The sequence below is a fragment of the Chironomus tepperi genome, unplaced genomic scaffold (genome assembly GCF_022539635.2).
Source record: "Chironomus tepperi strain 1889 unplaced genomic scaffold, CSIRO-AGI_Ctep_v1 contig_100, whole genome shotgun sequence".
Classification (NCBI taxonomy): Eukaryota; Metazoa; Arthropoda; class Insecta; order Diptera; family Chironomidae; genus Chironomus; species Chironomus tepperi.
Window position 1 is genome coordinate 267395 of NW_027226222.1, and position 18863 is coordinate 286257.

Below are 18863 nucleotides of genomic sequence, written 5' to 3' on the forward strand. Positions count from 1 at the left end.
CTTTAATAAAAATAAAACTTTATTGTTGTGACTGAATTATTTAAAAAAGGACTTTATACATTTTTTTATATTTTATTTTTTATTAGCACATTTTTGCATTTGAGAATTGTTTACTATTCATTTTGGGTGAGATGCCATAACTTAAGGCATAACTCTGATTCAAAGTTCCTTGTGTAAATTTTTTAATATTTGTCTTCAAATTGTGACAGGCTCGAGTTGAACTCTAGTTGAAGTCTTCAAGACACGACTCTCAAATTGCTCTTTGAATTAAATGCTTAGTTGAATGTCTTCAAGACTGACTCTCAATGAATTAAATGCTTTTATGTCAAATTAAAGCTCTTATATAGTAGAATTAGACATCTATAACAGACCAAATGGCCGAAGATCAATTTTAGACCAGTATAAATCTTGGCACAGGCGAAATTCAATGAAATATGGTCTCAAATCAGTGTCAAATTAATCTTGTCCAGATTTTTGATCATTTCTAAGCTATTGGCATCCCGGTTTCATTTCTAAGTAAATGACTAACACGTAAAGTTAGAAACTTTGGAATTATACTTTCTCAAACTGCGCCATCAGTGTCCATCAGTGCCAATGCATCAAAATATTGTCTTCAACACTAGATTTTCTTATTCTTAATATTCCAATGATGATGGCTTATTGTTGTTGCTGTTGATTTTCTTGTTGACGGTGGGTGCTTCGTGCGTTGTTATTGTTGTCCATTTACATAACTCAAAATGGAAATATGACGACGAAAAATGAAAATTTTTATTTAGGCGTCATAATTATTTATTGCAGAGGCAAATTTTTTTATTTAAAAAACATTTCCATTTTCTATTTTTTTTTTGGTTGATGATTATTTTTTATAGATTGAAATTATGTAGTTAGTAGTCAAAAAGGAAATGGCACATGCCATTAAGAATTGTACGTAAAAAAAGAAATAATCATTAAACCAACCGATGACCGCGTGCGATTTTCATCACCTTAAATCCAATAATGAGTCGACTTTTGTGTATGTGTGTGCCTTGACCCCGAACTGTTTTATATTTAAATTTTATATATTTTTTTGTTTTCAACCCCAAACCACGCACCTCGTCCTGCAGAAATTACATTTTTTGTAAATAATTTTAATGTTGAAAAAATTTTTGTCACGCAATTTATGCGTTTTTTTCTCTATTTTATTCTTTGTGTCGTGTGACTCAATTTGGTTCAAATACATTCAGTGCGTATGGTTTTTGGTGGTGGTTTCTGTTTGTAAGTATGTGACTACATAGGCATGTGTCATTAAAAATGGAATTGGAAATCAAAAAACACAAGAAACAAAATTATTTTTTTTACAAAATCTAGATCAAAATTTTCATTCAAATAGCTCAGTGGATTGTAAGCATTTATGAAATTGTATAGGTCGCTCATTAATTTTTATATTTATAATTTGAACTCTATTTAGTGCCACTACATTTTACATTACACATTTATTTCATATTTCATTCTTCGTCGTCGTCGTGAACATTTATTTGAATGAAATCGATTTCTTTCCTTTTTCATTCTAATGAGCTTCCATTTTCAACAATTTCAACAATAAAACTGTAATTTATAATTTCTCAGGCCATTTCATATAAATTATTTATTAATATAAATTATGTTGGTTAAAAACATGCAGCATGTAGCTTTATATTGAAATTTTTTCGTCTATTAAATCAATTCTTGCTCTGTGTGTCTGTGTTCTTATTTTTTTTTTGTGTCTGTTCTCCGTTCACTACGAATTTTTATTTAATCATGAACATTCCTTAATCTACATTTCAAGGTATTTTCTCGAATTTACTTTATTAAATTCCATAATTTTCCACTTCTTCAAAAATGCTTCGTTTTTTTGCGGTTTTGGCATGAATTTTCAATTTAAAGGTACTGGTTGTACTAGAAAATTCTCATTTTGAATGTTTTAATAAATTGATGGTTCCAACAATATCAATTCAAAATTGATTAACAAGACCTTTTGCAATTTAAATGTTGAGAATTTGTCAACTGTCTTTTAATATTCAAATTATATTTGCAACTAAAAGTTGATTTTACCCTTTCATAGTTGTTGACCCTTTCATATTTATATTTTAGTCTGATTTAGAATTTCATAGAATAAACTCTCATTTATCAAATCCGTAAGGAAGTTCTTTTGGTTATTCTTTTCAATAAGTAAGCATTGTCATTAACAATCCAACATTGAGCTTGATTTGAGCCTTAAAAATCCAGAAATGTTGAAAAATCTTTGGAAAATGTTGAAACTATTGACTTCTTAATAGACCTGACTGCTGAGCAATTAAGTCATACATTTTGTTCAACGAGGTAAACTGATACATGTGTTTAGGACATTAATTGATCATCAGTTCTAATATTGTGTCAATCATTACTTTCAATTGATTATGGCTCATTAATTATTTAGGAAAAGTATAAATGAATATATTTAACGGTAACAGGGATGTTCTATGATAATTGAACTTATTTTAACTAGACTATAATTTGTAGAGGAAGCTATGTAAAATACTCTAGATGCATCAAGCACTTATTTACTTCCTTTATACTCATAATGAATACCAGCAATTCACCTCTGACTGATAAGAAATAATAGATAGATGAAATGTTATGGACAAGAAGAAGTACCCTCCATGTGACTTGAAGTCACTTGTCTCATATCTATCTCTACATCTCATTCAAATCATCGACAACGGGTGTCCCCGAAGAAATAAGAGACCTTATACATACAAGAATATACACACAAAAAGTTCTAACCTTTTTCTCATCAAAACGCATATATCTGGCAGCTCTTGTATGCTAGAATAAGAAGCATCATCATCGTAACTTGACAATTTACATAAAACTTCATCTGATATCGGCAGTATTGAAAAGAAAAAAAAAGAAAGCGAAAAGTGTGTTTGTTCATATTGTACACACATTGTGTCTGATGTGCTTTGCTGCTTGCTTACGGATAGATGTGCGAATGAAAAAGTTTTTCTCGTCTCTTAAAAGATAAATGTACACATAGATGAAGAAAATGGGAGGATGAGTAACGCAACGGGTGGAAGTTTGGAGAGTGCAGAAAATTCTTCGATTCTAGAAATTATTTTGTGTATTTATTTATAACATGGCATTGCAAGAAGGGTATTTCGAAGTCTCGATTTCGATGAATTTTCAAGACCAAGACCGAGACCGATTCCGAGACTACAAGGGAATTCTTTGGAATTTGTCGTCCTATCGGAACTGTGACGGTTGAATTCGACCGCATTGTGCGGCCCAGAAAATTCATTTAGAATCATAACGACTGATAAAGGAAGTTCATCAATTACAATTTAAAATCGTTCAAGGACTTCATATTTTGTTATTTTACGAAAAAATAAATTCACTTGAAGTTTTATAAAAACATTTTTTAAGGACAGTTCCAAGAATTATCATGAAATAAATTAATGATTACGGGGAAATTCTCATCATGGAATCTAACAAGATTCTAATAAGCTAATGAGCAAAGAATTCAATGAAATTGCCTATAGAAATAAATATGATTTTCTTTTACATGCACATTTTGAATGTGAATTCATTGCTGGAAACTATAGGTCAGTTGTAGGCCACCTGTGAGCTGCGGCAAAGATTGCCAAAACTGCTATAGATCCTCTATAGTCATAATTATTTTGATTGATTCTCATAAAATGCACAGCATTTAAAATCAATTCACAGATTTATCCTTCAAAATTATTAATCTCTAACCAATCCATATTGAATACTTTATATGTAAAGAGCAGATTCCTCCAATCTCTACCACAGCTACCGTCATCATTTTTTATCAAAAAGTTTTTGTCGTTTTATTTTCCTCGTCAAATACGAATTGGAAATTTTTTATCATTTTGCAAATATTTGATAATATGAATTTTTTTATCCACTGAAAATTGCACTGACGTTGATGTCGATATGGAGCGACTTTTTTTTCTCGTATGGATATTTGAAGTGGAAGGAATAAAGGGGGGGACAGCGATGAAGCAATGGCACATTCCATTGAAAGCTCTTACAGGCTTGAAGCAGATGAAAAATGAAAAATATATAGGAAAAAAAGCTTAACGATGAAAACGATAGAAGAAGAGAAAAAAAATATGAATTTTAATGGAAATAATCTGCATATTTTTAGCTCCTCTCTTTCCATTCTTGTTCTGAAAAATATTGGAGAAAACAAGAAAAAATTTTATATTAAAAAATATTTCATAGACATTTTTTTCATTTTCATATTTTTTTTTGTTGTTCAGAAGTGGTTTATGTGGCGGGGCGCGGATAGAAGGCAAAATAAAATATAAAATAATATAAAATTCCAGGGGACACAACAATTTTTATATTCGTAGAAACAATTTAAAATTTGAAGTATGAGGTTGGATATTGACAATAAGTACTTTATGCTATTATAAATTGATGTCGTTGCTATGGCGCATTTTATATCCATTGTTGTTGTATTTCCCATATTTTGATAATTTAACAAGATATCAATTGATTTTGTTGACTTATTTGTTTGACATAAAGGACTGAATATTCAATGCCCTTAGTAAAATCCTGTTTACATGCTACCCGAGTGACACACAAGAATAAGGCTCCGTCACAGAACTTTAAAGGCCTCGTAAACCTCTTACTACTAACTTTCTTGACAGGCAAAGAACATGCTTTGCAACATTTTGGTACCTAAAAGCTGTTAGAGTATATCGTCCATATGGCTAACATATCAGGCGACTTCCATTTGATGTCAGCAAAAGAAGTTTAACAAGAGCCTTCTTCAGTTGTGCCGCTTGGGAAAATTAAGAAAGATTTAAATTTTGTCAATTTGTTTGTAGGAAATAAAAAATGAGTATTCGATGTCCATGGTAAAATCCTGTACACATGCTATTGAATATGTCAATTTTTTTCCTGAATTCAAAGCTTAAATTTCAAAAAATACAATGTCAATAAATCAGACAATTGGCCAATTGGTTCAACAATAGCATACAAATTCTGATACGCAAAGCCCACAATAGGAGTGAGGCGGCGAAACAGAAAAAATTTCCATCTCCATGAAAGCGAAATTAAAAAATATTTTCAAGTTCCAAAAAAAAAGAGAAAAAAAATTGCTGTAAAAATGCTCACGGTACATCAATTTGCAAATCATCAGCAATGACAGTGTAAGACATAGACCATCAATTTTTACAATTTTATGTAAATTTTCGTCATGCGAAAGTGTCAAATCACCATGAAGAAGTAATAAAAAAATGTGTGTAAACATCTCCATCCATCGCTTTATGTTTTCATTTTATTTACTTCCCTTTAAAGTCATTCGAATCAATGAAAAAGAAAAAAAAAGGAAGAAGAAGAAAAATTTTAAAGCGAGATGAGAGAGAAAGAGATGTCTTAAACACACAACATACAAATGTACATGATACGCACAACAAAATTCCATTTAAACCTCAAAAACCGAACACATAACGATCGTAAAAAATTCCTTTACTCTTTAAAGTCGTAAAAATGTCTTAATTTTAGAATCTTGACACACAGAATGAAAAGTGTATATATATGTATATATAAAAAATGTGAAGGGGGATGGATGGATGGCTGGGATGATTGTTAAAGAAAAATGTGGAAAATCATCGGCGAAAAGACGAAGAAATGATACTGAAGGTCGTTTGATAAAAAAAATGTTGCGTGTGGAATGAGCGAACAAAGATGCGATATACAATATAGCTGTATGGTATATAGCAATGGATGATGATGATGCCAAAAGGAAAAAAAAAGTAAAATGTGGGTGGAAAGGAAGAAAATTGTTGCCGCCGTCGACGCCGCGTGTATATATATACATAATAATACAGCATACAACAGTAACAGAATATTTTTTGAAAAGGAGAATGAGAAGCTTCTCTATATTTTTTGTGTATATATATATACATATTGGAATGTGCTTCGCCTTACACATTTTAATATGAATTTAAAATAGCTCCGACAAACGTCTACCGACGATAAAAAAGGGAAAATGTTGAGAAGCACAAAAAAAGGAAAGGAAAAAGACGTGGTATGGAGTTTCGGTTTTGCCTTTCAGTGCTTATTGTGGGTGTTTTATACGACTGACTGTAAGTGAGAGGGGTTGATGTGCTATGTGATCTCTCTCCAGCTATTAAAAATTGGGATAGATCAGTAACTTTTTTGCATAAACACATTTTCAAGTGTGCCATAGAAGCGGCAGTCAACGGTAAAGTAATAACAACAATAATAATGGAAGCAACAACAACTTTGTTTGATACATAATCAGATGTGAACAATTCAAAAGAAAAAGGCATTTCCGATTTTGTTTATGTGAGACTGAATATCGTACACAAAAATGTCTAGTTCCATAAAAAAGTGTAGAAAAATATTATAAATTACTTTATTCGTTTAACTTAAATTATGGTGAATGTGCCCGCATGATAATTTCGTTTGGTACAAATTTGATTAATTTACATAAATTTGTTTTGCTGCTGGAGCTGCTTTGCTACTGCTTTTCTACCATTCATAGCTTGTTCTCATTCACTTATTACCGTCATTTCATAATAATATTTTTTTTTTTCTCTCTTTTATTTAGGCACACAGAATCAAGCTTCTTGTTCTCGTTTTTTTCTGTGAATGTTGTCCTTCATATTTTTTGTGCATTTCTGTAAATCAGATAGGGCAGTTTTGTTCAAAATTTTATTGCGCCACGGCACGACTTGGTTGTAAGCAACAACCGCGATTCATGAAATTATCAAAAAAATTCACACTATTGTGCCGTGGCACATAGTTTAAACAACACTGGGTTAGGGCATCATATTCAATTTGACTGTGTGGTCATCTTGTAAGGTCATCGCTGGCCAATTGATTTTAATCTCTATTTTATTATTGTCATAATTGGGGATTTCTCATATTTTTAATTGATTTATTTCAAAACTTGACCCAATCAGCACAAACTATTAATGGTAGACAAGTGGCTGTCAAATGGCGACCAAGTGACATTATTGATTGTCAATGACGTTCGTAATCTGACTGCCAATGAAATACGTGTACCGATCGGGTAATTCTATAAAATATGCGCCTTACTCATCCTCTTATGGATATAATTTTGAATAATATCCGTTCTCATAATTTTTGTTTCAAGGACCAGCATCGAAATTTCATCATCAACACGAGTATGAAGAAAAAAGAATGAAATGAAATGAAAAGCAGCAGCAGAAAAATTTATTTTCCTTTTCTTTTCCCATTCATTTCTCATGAGAAGGAGGAAAGGAGAGAAAGAAAGCATAAAAATAAATAATAATTGAAAAAATAAGAAAATAAGAAAAGAAAAAAAAAAATATTTTTCACCCTCAGATGAGAATGAGAAGAAAGTAGAAAATTTTTTCTGACACATAGCGAGAATGCTTTTGAGACATGCGTGCTTCTGTCATACGTAAAAATTATTAATTTTTTTTCCACTCTCTCTCCCCTCTTCCTTAGAGTTTGGGGGGGTTTTCATTTCACAATGTCATATGGACATGACTAAAGTTCTTTTCTTTCCTAATACAATTTTTTTACTTCTATTTTCTGCCTTATTCCGTTCTAAATCATAAGATATATGTGTGCTACACTTCACTTTATTTATTTATTATTCGTACATACTCATACTCTCAAGTCTCATTTTTCTCAAATCCAATACGTCAACTTCGTCATCATCAACATCACTGTCGTCTTCGTTATTCGATTATCATTATTGTATATTTTTATTCGTGTTGTAGTTCTTATATTTTATTTATTGTCGTAATAGTAAATATTGAGCAAAATGACATTCGGCATTGCTAAAAAAAGGATTTTTTATTTCCTCGCATTTTCAACTTTTAGGCATTTCTCTTCAACTTTTCAAAAACAGCTGTTTTATGTTTTGCTGTTCATTTTAAAATAGAAAATCAGCTGATTGATATGATGTAAGATACATGGATGTTAAGGAAAAGATTGAAGGATTAGGAATTATTTGGTCTGTTTTAAAGTTAAGTTTGTAGCTAGAAAAAGCTGGATAAATATTTAAATATAAGATTTAATACCACTTCTGTGCATAAAGCCGCCTTAGTTGTTTTAGATTTGTAATTAAGGATAATTTTAATTTATCAAGACTTATCCGTAGACATTTATTTTACATACATGACAAGAATGTAAGTCTTTATCGATAGGTATTGATATTGATGAATCTAAACTCACAAAAATTGATGAATAACAGCGATTTCTTCTTTTTCTAATTATTTATCAATCATAATTCGTGTAGACGTTGTGAAGTTTCAACACTTTTATTGTAAATATGAGCGGAAGAGAAAAATATGAAAGAAAAGTTTTCCTTTCTCGCTACAAATTTCCTCGAATTTCTTCAAACAAACAAAAAGAAAAACAAATTTTCAATCTGGTGCGGCCAAAAATGTCACAAACAACGCACTTTTTCTCCACACAAAACTTTTTCACAAGGCACAACAAAAATCAACAAGGAATTCTGTTAATAAAATGAATATGAAAGGCCAATATAGATCGACTGGATATATACATTCGTACAATAAGATGGAAATGATGTTGATGATGATGGCAGCAGTATGAAAGAAGATTTTGAGACATCGATAATATGATAATCAACATCAATTCGATAATCTTGGCGTTATTAAGGCTGAAATAGAAAAATAATTTTTCTGCAAACTGATTTTCCGCAATTTTTATTTTTTCCGTCTCTTCTTTTCTCTAATGCTTCTATCTATGTACATAATTTCGTGTAGGTGTCTTCGAAATTCATTTTTTTGGATAGCGTCAGCAAATTTAATTCAATCATCCCATCATCCGTGAATATAGAATTTTTTCGCAGTATTCACTTTAAGTGTGCTAATGCTATGAATGGGTCTTGTTGGTACATACACAAAAAAAGGAGAGGAGAAAAAAATTCGTCGTATGCTGCTGACATATATCAAGAGATTAAAAAAAGCTGTTGATGAAAATTTTTCATACACAAAATCAGAGGCACAAAGGGAAGAAAATTTCATTTGGGATTATTTTTGATGATGATTAATCCTTGCCAAAAATGCCTTAATTATTTGCAATTTTTCATGATTTAAAATTTTTACTTAATGAAAATATTCCAAACTTTTGCTCATTTTGAGGCTTTTAAAATTTGTAACTTAAAGCAGGAATAAGTTTGAACAAAACTATTGAAATGATGTACATCTACAATGTCTACAGACCACCATACTGTCGATTAAAAATTAAAAATAAATGAACAAAATGAAAAGTTTGATTGAAAATTGTTTTGTGTCTGTAATAAAGGCAATAAAACACAATCAATTGATTTTAACCAATCTGAGCAGCTATATTTCTGTTTTAAAAAAGTGATGACGAAACTTTTTGTTTTATTGGAGATGAACAATAAATTCAGATTCACTCATGTTGAGAATGAGTCAACTGTCGTTTAATATTCAAATTTTATTTGCAACATATTAGTTGAATCCCCCCTTTTTATGGTTGTTGACCCCTTCATATTTAGTTTATTTTCAAACTCCGAAGAATAAACATTATCCTTACTTTAATTTGTAACTAAGTTCTTTAATTATACTTATTTTTATATAAGCATTGTTGCTTTATCTTGTCAAAATTCTAGTTACCGTTCACTATATTAATGTCCTAAATATTTTGATTGACTAAGACTTTAGTTCAAAAATTATCAAAACTTTCGTACTTTTAATTTATTTTTTAATGAATTTTAGACTCGAAATATTGAATATTATTAAGCTGTTTACTGGCTATCCATATATAGTAAGAATAAATCATGAAATACTCTCCTGTTTGATTAAAATTAGATGATAGATAGTCAGGCTAGAAATAATTCATAAAACATACCTTTTTACCTCAATGTTAAATTTTACACCATAAACATGCACACAGACAATGTCTTTATTCAATAGAAAAGAGAAAATATTTATTCAAATTGAAAGTGAAAGGTAGTGTTGATGTCCAGTAATAAAAACGTCCTTCAATATTTTTTTCCACATTCGTTATTGCTTCGTCTTTATTTTTTTGCTTACTTTTCACTCTACAAGTGAACATGTTAAGGGAAGAAATTTTTTTCCTTCTTGCTATTTTCTTTACTTCATATGATGTGTAAACAAAGAGACACACTTCACAGCACACAACAATAAGACAATTTCATGACATACATACATTAATACATAATACATATTGAAGTAAATGACAACAAAATAGAAATTGAAATAGGAGAAGTGTAACGTAGATGATGATAATGAAAGTGAAAAGTTTGGAAAGGGATATCGAATGGAAGTAAAAGTTGCAAAGCCAATTATGCAGTTCACTTGAAGATCAAACTGCAGTATTATTTTTCGGAACGAAAAAAAGAGTTTTGAGTCAGAAAAATTTCCATAATAAAAAAGAAGGATCATCATATGGAATGAGTTATAAGACCTCAAAAAGGCAATAGAAATGAACAAAAGAGAAAAAGTAATCCATGACCCGAAAGCAAAACAAGAAAGGAACGGAATCGACTTTTCGCATTCAAAAGATTTTTTACTAAAGAATTTTTCATCAAAAGAAAAAGAAAAAAAAAATTTAAATCGAAAAACATAAAAATCATAATTTTAGGGCGGAGCGAAAAAATGAAAAAAGAATGGAAAAAAATAAAATCATATTTTTCGGGTTTCAATTTTTTCAAACAGTTCGGAAATACACAGAAAAAACTTACATTATTTTTGGGGTGTTTTTTTGCCTCATTTTTCTAAATTTATTTGATTTTTTTTCTCTTCTTCTCTTTTACTACATTTTTAGTTTTTTTTTTCTCTCGTTTGTATAGAATGGTATTTATGTATGCGGTGGTAGGGGATTTATAGTTTTGGTTCAAGTTATAAATATCTCTCATTATTATTGCAGTCTGCATTTTGAACGCATTTTTAACTTAAAAGATAGTTTCATGACTGGACGTATGGCACCAATCTGACTGTCAATGTCAAGCTAGAACATGTCATTTGAGTGACAAAAAAGGAGAAAACTTTTTCAATGGATTGATTGCTTTTCTAAGAACTTTTCATTGTATATTTCGAAAGTTCAGGAATCTCTTAATGTCCATATACATCTAGAATAATGTAGGATGCAATCCCGAGCGATATATCATTTACTTACTTACTTTCTTCGCTGGCCGTCCAGATCAAATGTCTATGACCTCTCTCAGTTGGCTCTATCGAGGGTTGCCCATTAAAGGCTACACTGGTCTTAAAACAGTTTAAGCAAAGCCTTCTTCATTTGTGTAGCTCGGAAATGACTAGTTGTAAAAGGTTAAATAAATCATCTTGTAGGAATTATTGTAAATTATTTTTAACTTTATACAATTGACTGCTAAAACTAGTTTTGTGGATTGTTCATGTTTGTTAATTTTATCGTACATTATTTTGAAAATAGAAGTGATCTATATAACCGAAAATAGACAAAACTAAGTTAGAAATTAATTATTGATGAATAAGATCCATTGACATTTGCCAGACATTTAAATATCCCACTGTATTTCAGGATGATTTTATGAATGAAGTGTCCATCTGTTCATAAGATTGTTCCTTAATTTGTAATGCTATTCTGAATGAATTCTAAAATTTTGCTTAAAAATTTGAATTAGGTACTTTCACAATTGTTATCGATAATTTTTCAATTTTGGTACTGAAGTCCAATATGGTCATGTAAGCAACCACAGTTCTTAAATCGCCCTAAATACGTGTAAAAGACATTTAAAATTTGAAATTTTGAGCGTTGAATTTTTTTGCATAGCCATATATATGTGTATATTGGTTTAGTCATAAACAACCCCTGTCTCAACTAATGAGACATTCAGACAAAACAACTGCACTACTCACCATCATGCACATCTAATTCCCTTCTATAAATAAGGGAAACCCTTCTTTCCCGTAAATATTTTTGTAAATTTTTTTGTTTAAAATTTTTTAGGAGAAAAAAAGAAGCACAAAAAAAAAAATTTAATCAATAATAATCGAAAAATCATTGAAAGCTGATGGGCCACGAGTTTTTTTTTGATATTTTTATATATATCATCGATGTTATTTCATTCTGTTTTCTGTGTTCAGTGTTTTCTTACCCCGATTTGATTTTTATAGATATTTTCATCGATGATAGTTTAGTATGAAACGTGAGCTTATTTTGAAAACATTAAAAAAGATCGTAGAAAAAGTTTTATAGTGAAAAAATTTATAACACGAGAGGCAAAAAAAGAAAAAAAAATTATATGAAAAATAAGGAAACGAAAATAAAAATTTAATATCAAAAACGATAAAAACTCGAGCCTCGATCACAAATCGTTATCAATAATTCGGATCATAAAAAGAAAAAAAAATATTATATATTTTAATAAAACAATTCAAATATTCGACTTGATGTGACGTTTCTGTATGTGTTTAATGTGTGTAGGCAGCAATTCATCCACTTCGTAAGTTTTTTTTTTCTCTCGTGGATATTCTGTGCAAAAAAAAAGTGAAGAAGAAAGTAAGAAAAAAATATGAAATATGTTCATGTGTAGATAAAATGGAATTTTTATATTTTCTCATTTCTTTTGAGAATCACATACAACACAACAACAAAAAAAAAATAGCCGGAATAAAATTTTTTTAGAAGGCGCATGTCCATAAGCATGTCCCCCCTTATCCATACCATCAGTTCTTCTTGTCCCGTTGTGTATTTGCCGTGCTCTTACTCTCTTAGTTCATATCATATGAAAGAATTGATACACATGTATAGGTGGTGCTGATTGTGTTTAAAAAAAATGAAAATAAAAATAAAAATGAGGAAAAAAAATTTCTTCCTTCTCATCCCACCTTCATACAATCTGTCTCCCCATACCATCCATCTATCCATTCATCCATCTCTCTCACAGAAAGAAAAAAAAGGAAAAAACTTTCTCCTTCTACACGAAAAAAATTATATTGAGATTTTTAAAGCAAAAAAATAAGATCTCACTATATGTATGTTCGCTCGATGGTGGTGGCTACTCAACCTCCTCAAATCATCATCACCACTGACATATAAGTTAGTTCTCTACACGCACCATACATATCACACATATGAGAATGAGAGAGAGACTATGTGTTGTTTCACTATAAGAAGCTCAAGAAATATGTAGTATGTAAAGCATACTAAGCACAATCTTATATTTTTTTTTGTGTGGCAGCAGGCGCGCAAAAAAAAAGAAAGGAAGAAGGCAATGGAAAAGTTTTTATTTTGTAGTTTTTAATGGAATGTACACACATACACTACTTATGTATGTTAAACCATTTATGTAGAAATGTATGTGGTGGAAAAATAAGAAAAAGGAAGAAAAATAGAGCAAGAAAATTTTTTTCGTAAGGGTCCAAAAAGCCGAGAGAAACAAAAATTTTTATTCGTATCGATTAATTTTTTCTTTATTTTTGAGGGAATTTCTCATGTTTATTTTACAATATTTTTATATCGCCCTCAAAAATAAAATATACATTCATTCAAGTGGCATATTGATTTATTTTGAAAAATGGCTTTAAGGAACAGCAAAAGCAATTGGGACAGAATGAATGAACTCTGCGAAATTTTTGATGAATTTTTAAAACTATCAAAAATTTTAGACAATTTAAAATTGTTAAAATTGGAATTTAGTCAATTTGTATTCAAAAAAATATGGAATCAGGACATCCTCACCCCCTGAAAAATAAACATAAAAGAGAACGAAAATAAAAATTTATTTGATTGATTGGTTGGTTGAGTCAAAAGTTAAGTTTTCTTCTTCGTTCTTTTCGTACATTTTCAAATAAAAATTCATATATGGAAAATATGGCATATATGTATGCACACTATTTTTATTTTTATTACTGAGCAAAGGAGATGTTCACTTATTACGTCACGCTCTTAAGGGAAAGAGTAGGGGAATGGTGTGGTGTGCTAGTTTGTTATGCCTTAAACAATGAAATTGCATTGAATTGCATTTAAATTTTATGCCGAAAAGGGGGAAGAGGAGTCAAGGATTCGATTATTCTAGTTACCTAATAAGTGACCGACCCCAAAGATACTTATTGAAAAATCATTTTTCTTTCCATTATTAATGCTATTGCTATTGTTGTTTATATACAGTTTTTAACATGTATACATACTCAATATTTACTCTCTACGCATGGATTTATTCATAAATATTACATTTCCTACAAATAATCTAAACGTCCATACCATCCATCCATCTACATATCCATCCATCCATAAATGATGATTGAATTTTTTTAATGAAAATTTATTCAAATTTTATTTAGTCAATTTTTGAAATGACCTTCGATTGACTGTTTACTGCTACTGCTGTCCATTTTAGCGTGTCTGTTAAAGAGGATGATTTATTTCCTTGTACGATTCTTTTGATGTCTATTTATTTTTCTATAAAATGTCCGAAACGTTAAAATGTCAATTGGCAAATAAATTTTTATGAAAAATTGGAATTAAATTGAAATGCCAAAAGGCAAACTTTTAAAAATCAATTTTGTTGGCTGATAGTTTCAGCTGTGACTATAAAATTCTAATTTTCTATCATTCTCAATGTCTTTACAGAAAATGATGGCAAGTTTATATGCAACACCACCACCAGATACGTCAACACCAAATGCAACATCATCTACAAATGTAACGTCAGCGAGTACGGTCGATTTAAACGGCGAAGACACATCAGTATTAAGCGACACTTCAAATTCATCGCATACAAATAGTTCAGTAAATAGTTCACAAAATCATCAAAAGGCACCCAAACGCTCAATTCTCGTTACATCGCCATCCACGTCAGTGAATAATTATCCATTACTTGGGAGTCTTTTTGATTCAACACCTGACTTATCGAAGAAGCGACGAAAACAAACGACACCGATAAGGATATCAGCAACAGCAGCTTTTGAATTACAGCAACAGCAGCAGCAGCAGCAAAATCAAAATAATATTAATAACAGTAGTAATAATAATGTAAGCAGCGGAAATGAGTCCATAAATACCAATGGATTACTTACAACAACAGCAGCATTTCAATCTTCATCAGATATCACGGAAATAAATGACGATGGTGATGATGATGACAATGAATCAGGCGCATTTACAACAAATGGTGAGAAAGGAATGCCACAAATCTCATCAGTTTCATCCGTACCGTCAACAATTGAGAATGATGGAAATCTTCAAAAGATTTTTTTGAAAAATTTAAGTCAATTACAAGCAGCAGCAGTAGCTCAACACCATTCAAATAGTCTAAGTAATAATAACAACAACTCAAATACAACCAATAATAATGAAGCATCAATGCTGAATGAGAACTCTCGAATCATATCACATCAACAATTATCTCCAGGAACAGCAGCAGCAAAACTTTTACGCGGTTCTCTTTCACCATTAACACCATTAAATTTAAATAACAACAGCAGCAGTAATCAAAATGGTCAACATCATCAACACAACAATGAAGGAGAATTATCGAAGCCACATGATTTTGAAAATGACATTGAAGTCGAGTATCACAATAAGTTTTTAAAGACTAATAATAATTTACATTCAAATGACAAATCGCCACTTGACAATGATATGACTGGTAAAAGTGGATCATCATGGAGTGATAAGCAAGATAAGAAACCAATAGATAGTGACTCTTGGCTTTCATTGGCTTCCTTGCCTTTTCCATTTCCACCTGATGCAGCCACAGCAGCTGCATTATCAGCCGGATATCTTCCACAACTTCCACTTCTTTCTGGTGTTGGTCCTTTTGGATCAGAAGGAGTTTTATCGCGTGGTGCAGCACCTCTGAGAATATTCAATCCTGAAGCATATTGTGACTTGTGCAACAAAGAATTCTGTAACAAGTACTTCCTTAAAACACACAAAGCAAATAAGCATGGAATTTATGAGCCCATGGCACCAATGACAAGTAATGATATGCCAACATTGAATCAATTAAATCAGATGCAACAAATGATGCAATTACAACAACAATCAATGCAGCAACAATTCAGTCAAGCTCAGCAGAATGCTCAACAACAACAAAAGTCTCAAATGATGGCAGCAGCAGCTGTCGTCGCACAACAGCAACAACAGAATACAGCGATTTCTAGTCAAGTTCAAGAATCACCACAAAATGGAAACAATTCACTTCCTTCAAATGGAGCTCCAAATGCATTTTGTGACATTTGCTTTAAAAAGTTTTCATCTCCAGCTGCACTTAAAAAGCATCGTTTGAAGATCCACGAAATTGGTGTTGTAAAAGCAGAAAACATGAAGGGATCAATGAATGGACCTCCTCAACCGTCATCATCAAATTCGTCAAATATTATGCCACCACAAACACAACCAGTGGAATTAACTACAAAATCACAAAATAGCAGCAGTAATAATAGTAATGATGATCCACAAGGACAATTGCTGGAAGAAATGAAAGAACCACAAAATATTTTGCCACTTCCATTTAACTTCCCCGAAGGTTTCCGTGAAGATTTTCAAATTGAACAAGAGGATGCCAGTTTTACACCAGAACCACGCAAATTGTCACCATCATCAATTCAACAAGCGAGAGATGCAAACTTTTCCTATGACAAATTAAAGCGTTTGGGTGTCTTAAATCCTGAAGCCTTTTGTGAACTATGCTGTAAGGAATATTGCAACAAATACTTTTTGCGTACACATAAATTAAAGCGTCATGGAATTTTCCTACCAATGGATGATTCCAAAGATATGGATAGTTCACGAGCACTGTGGCCATACATGCAAACAAATCCATTGAATTTAATTATGGGTGGAGATTTGAAAGCTTTACAAATGTATGCAAAAAAGCAAAAGGAGGTAGAGCAACAACAAAATCAAGAAAATTCTGATCAAAGTGGTGTCATAAAAATTCCATCACCGTCTCCATCGTCCAATGATGATGAAATGATGAAGGATGACGATGGTCAATCAAATCCAGCCGGAGCGACTAGCATGAAAGGTGATGAAGGAGACGACGATGTAGAAGAAAATTTAAAAAGAATTGGCGGCAAGACATCGCCATCATTACAAATACCACAATTGACGCCACAAGAGTCCGAAGCGATTAGCGTCGATTTACAAAAGCTTCAATCAATGATTTTACAGTTGAATGAACTTAATCAAAATCGTTGTATTCCATGTGCAATTTGTGGTAAAGAAATGGAAAATCAATACATGTTACATGCTCACATGTTGGCTGAACACTCTGGCTTTACAAATAATAATTCCATTAAGCTCTCGCCACGTCCATCATCTATCCCATCGCCATCACCAAATGAATTTGAAGTGTGTAAGCAATGTGATAAGGAATTTTCAAATATCTTTTTGCTCAAGCAACATTTAATGGAACAACACGGCATGCCACCGTTATCGCCCACACCATTAAGAGAGGGCTTCATTACACCCGATCGTAAGACATCGAGTCAACATATTTTAAGTCAGCCAACAACACCAACACAAAATGATCGTAAACCAATGTTTCAAATGACACCAACAAGTAGCTACTGTGAAATTTGCAATAAGGAATTGTGCAACAAGTATTTTATGAAGACCCACATGCAACGAATGCATGGAATCGAAATTGAAAATGGAGCTCAAATTGGTGGTGTTGTCTGTAATATTTGTAATAAGGAATTGTGCAGTAAATATTTCCTTCGTGTTCATAAACATAATACACACGGGATTGTTGAAGATGGATCTCCACAACAACGTCCGGGTAGTGAATCTATTGATTCTGATAATGGCTTCCAAATAGATTTAAAGCCCGGTGAGGTATCTGATCAATCGAATCGTTACTTCTCACACTTTACTGAAGTTTGTCCACTTTGCTCACGTCGCTTCCGTAGTGCCAAATGGTTGAAGGCACATTTAATGAGTGATCATGGAAAGGCTGGTGTTGATAAGCTCAATGAAATTGAATCAAAAATTGGCATCATTAAAGGACCACCAAGTCCAGGCATAAAAATTCCAAATGGCGGTTATAATTTATCATCACCTGATTTGATGATCAAAACATCACTTGGAGGATTATTCTCAGGTGAAAATTCAATGGCAACATCGCCAAGTGGCTCGCAAAATAATCCATTAAAGGGTTATCAGTGCTCATTTTGCTCATTTTCAACGCCAATTTTGGCAATATTATTCATACATGAGCGCTCTCATCAAGCCAGTAATACAGCAATGAATTTGATTCAGAATCAAAATAAATCCGAGAGTGCTGTTTCAATTGCAAAGGAATTATCAAATTCACAACATCCAACACCAGGTGTCTCGTCGCCATCATCTACACCTGCTTCAACGCCCATACCGTCAACACCACAAGAGTCAAATAGTGGCAAGACAGAAATGAATAATTTAATGGAAAACTTTCCACCCATCATGCATCCACGACCATCAGTCGGATTGCCGCAAGAAGCTGGTCCATTGGTTATGCAATCATTCTTACTCGAAGAATCGATGTTTTCAAAGCCATTGGTTAATGGCAAAACAGGTACGATGAATGATAATTATAAATTTATTCCATCAATGGTCATTTTACCGGTACGTGAACGTATTTCGTCGCCAGTAACTATCTCATTTACTCTCACACCGGCTTAAATTGACATGACACGATGTATTTCGTTCTAATTGAAAGAAATTGATGCTTCATAAATTAATTATTTTCAAAAAGAAAAGTAAAACCAAAATTGATAAAAAATTTAGAAGATTACTGCTGCTAATTAAAAATAATAAGACATAAACTCTGCTGCGAAAACAAGAAAATTGAAAAAAGAAAAAAATTAAAAATTCAAAGGTTGCTG

At 31.7% G+C, this 18863-nt stretch overlaps 1 protein-coding gene across 1 annotated transcript in view; it reads left to right on the forward strand.

Moving 5' to 3' along the window:
- Positions 1-18660, forward strand: part of LOC139087338 (uncharacterized) — a 29870-nt gene extending 11210 nt beyond the window's left edge. The window contains exon 2 of the mRNA XM_070636125.1: positions 14623-18660. Coding sequence (XP_070492226.1) covers positions 14626-18660 — 4035 coding nt within the window. The 5' untranslated portion in view covers positions 14623-14625. The remainder of the gene's footprint in view (positions 1-14622) is intronic.
- The last annotated feature ends 203 nt before the right edge of the window (positions 18661-18863 follow it).